The following is a 6,000-nucleotide window of genomic DNA, read 5'->3' as shown; positions in this document are numbered from 1 at the left end:
GACCTCCGCTGACTCCCTGCGGTCCGGGGCCCCCGCGCGGGAAGGGCCCGGGGCGCGCGGCCCAAGTCCGCAAACTTCTGGCGGCCGGGACTGTCCCGGGGGCCCGGGCGGCGGGCGAGGGCAGGGCGAGGGGAGGGCAGGGCGAGGGGAGGGCGAGGGCAGGGCGAGCCGGGCCGTCTCTGTCGCCATCCAGAGGCGCGGCTGGGGCTCCGCGGCCCCTCCGCCGCCTCCCCGCCCCCCGCCCCCCCGCCAGTCCCGGGACCGCGCCGGGACCCCGCGTGCTCGGGTGCGCGCACCGGGCGCGCCGAGCCGGGCGCACAGCGACGCCCAGAGCCGCGGGGCCGGCGTCCCCGGGCGCGGGCGCGGGCGCGGGCGCGGGCTCGGGCGCGGGCGCGGGCGCGGGCGCGGCGCGGGGCGGGCCGGCGCGGGGCGCAGTGGGCCGGAGCCCGGGCGCGGCGGCGGCGGCGGCGGCGGCGGAGGATGGCGCGCGCGGGGCCCGCACGTGGAGGCCGGCGCGGGGGCGCGGGCAGGGCCGGCTGCTGAGACGCGCTGCTGCCCCCCGCGCGGGCGCCGCGGCTTCAATGGCGCCATCGCCCAGGACCGGCAGCCGGCAAGATGCGACCGCCCTGCCCAGCATGTCCTCAACTTTTTGGGCGTTCATGATCCTGGCCGGCCTGCTCGTCGCCTACTGCAGTGAGTACCGCGCGGCCGCGGCCCCCCGCGCGCCCCCGGCCCCGGCCCGGCCCGGCCCCCGCCCCAGCCCCGCGGCCCCGGAGTCGGCGGGCGCGGAGTTGCCGGCGCTTCCCGCTGGGCCGGAGGGACGGCGCCGCCCGGGCTCCCGCCGCCCGGCACTTGGGAGCGAGCCTCCCGCGCGGCCCCGGGGCAGGGCCCGAGCGCCAGGCCCCGGGAGGCGCGCGGTGCCCGGAGCTGCCCGGAGCTGCCCGGAGCTGCCCGGAGCTGCCCGCCCCGCCGCCGCCGCCGCCGCCGCGCCCGGCCCAGCCCGCGGGGCCCAGCCGAGCCCCGCCGAGCCCCGCCGAGCCCCGCCGAGCCCCGCCGCGCCGAGCCCCCGAGCCGAGCCCCCGAGCCGAGCCGCGCGCTCCGGAGGGGGCGGCGGGGTCCGCGGCGGGGGCTGCCGGGGCCGGGGCCGGGGCCGGGGCCGGGGCCGGGGCCGGGGCCGGGCTGGGGCGCGCGGGGGCCCCTGCCGCCCGGGAAGCGCACTCGCCAGGCGCTTTCCGAAGCCGACGAGTGAGGGGCGGGGGCGGGGGCGGGGGCGGGGGCCCGGGCCGGGGCCGGGGCCGGGGCCGGGGAGGGGGCGGCCGCCGCGGGCATTCCTGGAGTCGGGTCCGGGGACGGGACCTGGCGCGGGGCGCGGGGGGCACGGGGTCGCGCCCGGGCGGCGGGGAGCGGGGCCGGGGGTGCGCGGCGCTGGGGTCCCGGCCGGCCGCCGGCACGGGCTCGGGCCGCTTCCCGTCCTAGCGGCAGGAGCGGACGGGCGCTGGGGAACACCTGTCATGGAGAGCTGCCATGGGCGCGGGAGGTGATGGAAAAATATGGATTCTTAAAAAAAAAAAAAAAAAAGAGGCCAGCGCCGAGCCTGGCTGCCGCGCCAGCACCGAGCCCGGCCTCCCGCTCCCCCGGACCCTCCGCGGCCGCCTCCAGAGCCCGAGCGGCGCCCGTGCAGACCCGGCAGGCGCGGTGGCCGGTCCTGGGACGGCGGGGCCGCGGGGATGGAGGGCGGGGGGGGGGGGGGCTGTGCAGCGGCTGCCACTGCAGGCAGGGCTGCGCCCCCCGCGGGTAGGGGCGGGGGCCCAGGGCTGAAGGCCGCCAGCGGGGTCGCGACCCGAGCTGCCCAGCAGGGACCCCCGACCCCGGGCGGCTGGAGGGGCCTGGGCCGGGCTCGAAGCATGGTCGCGCAGGTCTCCCCGGCTCCCGCGCCACCTCGGCCCTCCAGCGGGGTGCAGGGTGCACGGTGTTCCTGGCCGCTGTGCAAAGGGCTGCTGGCTGATGAACTCCCCAGGCTGCCTCCTGAATGCTCTCCCCAGCAAGAGGGGCTCCCGGTACAGCCTGGGAAGGGGACTGTGGCTCCCTGAGCCCCTGTCCCCTGGGGGGCTGCTGTCCCTGGCTAGCGCGGCTAGCGCTGGCCCACAGGGGGACAGGGTCCTGGGGGCCCAGGGGACAACCCAGGACAGCAGCTGGGCAGTGGAAGCCACTTTTCAGGTGAGAAAAAGAGCAACAGCTAATGGTTAAGTACAGGACACCTTGGCGGTGGCTTCAAGCTCCTCACCCCCACTGCCCCCACCCCCCACCCCCCTGCCCCGCGCCCCCGGCTCCTTACGGGTCAGCTCCGGCAGCACCTGCTCCGGCTCTCCCCACCACCTGCCCCCTATCCCCATACTCACACCCCCCTCCCAGGATGGCTGCTTGCCCCAGGCCCGGGTCGGAGAGCGGCCGGCCACGCGGCTGCTAGCTGCCCAGACACACCGTGGAACCTGAGATCCCCACTCGCACACCCAGCCCGCCCTTAGCAGCCTCCCCGGTGTTCTGGAAACAGCTCTTCCACCAGGACAAGGACATTTGGTAAAATGTCTTATTCGGAAGAGCAGAAATCATTAATAACGAAAGCTTGGGTTAACCACATTTTCATGGTGGTTGCCATTTCCATGTAATGGAATAATTGACAATAAGATAAGGCGTTTTCAGACACACCCCATTTCACCGGAAATGCACTTGGAGAAATTAAAACATTTTACTAAAATACAAAATAGACATAATAATAATTTATAGGGTGGAACAGCAGTCCTGGAGGAAAATAAAAACACATTTCTTTTTTTTTTTTGAATTGATAAAGCAAGTAAAATGCAAATGAAACAGTTCTTATGATTTCCGTTCCCCTTTCCAATATATCTGGGATGAATAAGAATAGTTAGCATCCTTGTTTGTAAATTGTTTTTGTTATCAGTCAGGATTTTTATTACCCAAAATGTTTTTTGTGTTATGGAGCAGATATATTTGTATCATATTAATTAGGGAAACTGATAAGTATCATACAGGATTCAATTATCCTCCCTATTAAATCTGAGCATTTCTCTGCAGCACATAAGGTGTTCACTTTCTGGTGCGCGGCGAAAGGAAAACTGGATGGTTTCCTGGCCTGGTTTTCAGTTAGGGGATGTTCTTCTGTTGGGGGCCCAGGCGGCAGAGATTCATATTTAAGGAGATGGGCTCCATCCTCTGGCTGGAGAAAAACCTGCAGTCCACCAATTAGGTTAGTTGCTATAGTGACACAGTCTTGTCATTTTTCTCCCATCGGGGAAGAATTGCCAGGAAAAGCGGAAAGAGGACGGGGGTCCTCCGTGGCTTTCTCTGAGGCGCGCGGTCGGTGGTCTGGGGACGTGGACAGCAGGGCAGGCGCTTCGTGACTCGTCGGTTTGGCGGATGATGAGCCTGGAGGAGGAAGTTGGAACTCCTTCATCTTGTCTGGGGAAACCTCTTTCCCTGCGGCTTAGAGAGAGCTGGCTTATGCTGTCGGCCCCTCGGCGGATCTGCAGCAGAGGCCTTGGCCCAGAGGGACGTGCTTCTCGGGAGGGGTCGGGCCGGCCCCGGGGCCACCAGGCCGGTGTGACGGTGTCGGGGTGCTCGTCGTGGGTGACGTGGTCGTCTTTGCTCTCTGGCTATGGCAGCGGGGCTCCCCCGCCACCGGGGGATGGAGAACACGGTGGATGAGCTAGTGGAGTGTCGTGGGACACCACGCCTTGACTTTGACACTCGTGTGCAGTATTTGGCGAAAAGGTGGAGGGCGCTGTGCTGTCCCCACTGGGAGGGGCTTGTCGACCGACATTGCTGACACGTAACTATTTCCGACATGCACTTCTTCGCCAATTAATCCCATCAAAATTGCCTTGTAGCTCTGAGTCAAATCTCACCTCTTCGGCTGCAATGATGACAAGCTACAACTTCTGAATTGTTTTTAATCCATTAGAATACTAACCGAGCATGGGCTCTCGGATGTTGCATTTTCTTTATAAATATAATTTATTGCATAGTTAGGAGAGATTAGACTATGCTACTTTCCTGCTGTTCAGATTTTATATCTGGAGTTCTTGGAGAGCTAAATTTGAAAATACTGAGCTTAATGAAGTGATGCCACTCATAGGTTTATCTCTCATCTCGGGTTCTTTTTTTTTTTCTTTTTCCCCCCCTTTTCTCCTGTGTGTTTTTGTCTGTTGAATTTCTGGCTGGAGAGGATGTGGTGTTGGTTTCTTTCAACTTCATAGAGAGAAGTCGCCTCTGTTTTGTGGGATTTCTGTTAGTTGAGCTGGATGCCCAAGCATCAGTGAGGGAAGGGGGTTTTGCCCATGGAAGTGTCCACCCAGGCACAGACCCCCCGGGGGATAAGGGTTCTGGGGAACGATGTTGGGGACAGGAGGTCCACACCCTTCCAGGACTGTCTCCAGCATCCCTCTTGCCACTGAGGACAGAGGACAGCCGATCCCATAAAGGGGGCCTTCGTTCCACTGTCGACTTGCTGGGTCTGCTTGGCACCGGGCCTCCGGGCTGCATCCGACCCTCGAAGTTCCTGCTCGAGACTCGCCACTCGACATCCACGGAATGACATGTGTAGATCAACTTTTGTGGCATGAAGTATTTTCAGGTGACTTTTATGGGCGTAATTATAGGGAAATGTTATGATAATGTGGCAGTAGAAAAGAGAAGAAAAGCAAAACATTAAAATCCCCATTTCTTTATATAGCTTCGCAGCTGCGCCGATTTAGAAGGGCTCGTTTCTGCATTAAAATGTGGTGCTCTGGAGTTAATGACCTCTACAGAATGCCACCTGTCACCCAGAGCGCCGTGGGTGATGGCCGAGAGATGGGGAGGAGATCGACGGGGAGGACCCGGACCGGGGTCTCCTGCTTTGCGGGGATTGGAGACTGAAGTGAGAGCTGCAGAGAGGACGAGGGCCGGTGGCCCTGCTCGTTGTCATCTGTCTGGGGGGACTGTCACAGGCTGTGCTCTGGGGCCCACGCCGGCCCACGCGGCTCACAGAACACAGTGGTGTCCCTTTTTAAATGGTGCTTTGCTTACCATTCGTGGACCCTCAGAGCCGGAGTTTGGGGCTCCAGGGCTACCCCAGAGTGCCCTGGCTTCTGCAGGGCCTCCCTCGGTGCCTGAGCCCCCACTCCCCGTCCCTGAGAGCCCCACGGAGTGTCCCCAGCTCCTGGAGGCTGCAGCTTACATACTCTGGTCCACAGCTTTCCAGACCCTGCCCGGCAGCACGGACTGCAACTCCGGGCAGGCAGCACAAGCTATCTGGATGGCTGGGCTTTCCAGAAACCCGAGCAGCTGGCAACAGATCGGGGCGACTGTCCTCTGCACCGTGGCGGATGTGGTAGAGGGCTCTGGAGGCTTTGTCACGAGCACTTATTAAAATGGCTGCCAGGACCCAGTGTGCAAGCCCTGCTGTCTCTACTGGGTGCACGGGACTCCCGCGGCTCTGGGAGGGCGGCCCAGCTCCATTCCGGCGGTGACCTGGGCCCGGCGGGACCCTGGGAGAGAGCTCTCGTCCCCCAGAACTGCCGCCTCCCCTCCTGTCCCCGCCAGTCTCCTGCTGTGGAGGGCCTGGTCCCGGGGCTCCTGCCAGGGCACCTGGCCGACCTTGCACATCTGTTGAAGGAGGTGGGTGGTGGCCCCAGGCCTCTGTGTCTCCAGCTGATTCCTGTAACTAGGAATTAGGGGCCCTGGGCTGGAGAGGCAGATGGGGGCTTGCACCCCGGGGGCGGTGGGGGGGGCTCGCGGCCTGCGGGTGGTGGGGGGTGGGGGCGGGCTACAGCCCAGGGTCTGCCCCAAGTCCCCTTGCATCCCACAGCCTCTGTGTCCCTGCCTGGTCTGCAGCGGGGTCCCTGCATTGTGCCCCCGCCTGGACACACCTGCATTGTCCGCACTGCTGCCTCTGCCTCCAGGCTGGCCGCCTGAGACCCCCGCCTGTGCTCCCCCTCGCCC

At 64.7% G+C, this 6,000-nt stretch overlaps 1 protein-coding gene across 2 annotated transcripts in view; it reads left to right on the top strand.

The window, feature by feature from the left end:
• The first annotated feature begins 499 nt into the window (after positions 1 to 499).
• The window catches only part of TAFA5 (TAFA chemokine like family member 5), a 154,734-nt gene continuing 149,233 nt past the window's right edge, over positions 500 to 6,000 (top strand). Inside the window, exon 1 of one of the 2 annotated variants that reach the window (XM_072843496.1) lies at positions 500 to 693. In XM_072843496.1, coding sequence (XP_072699597.1) covers positions 582 to 693 — 112 coding nt within the window. In that variant the 5' untranslated portion in view covers positions 500 to 581. The remainder of the gene's footprint in view (positions 694 to 6,000) is intronic. The other variant, XM_072843499.1, reaches the window with a different exon arrangement.

This window comes from Canis lupus, chromosome 11 (genome assembly GCF_048164855.1).
Source record: "Canis lupus baileyi chromosome 11, mCanLup2.hap1, whole genome shotgun sequence".
Lineage (NCBI taxonomy): Eukaryota > Metazoa > Chordata > Mammalia > Carnivora > Canidae > Canis > Canis lupus.
Note: the sequence above shows the minus strand (reverse complement) of the source record. Positions and strands in the feature narration are given on the sequence as shown.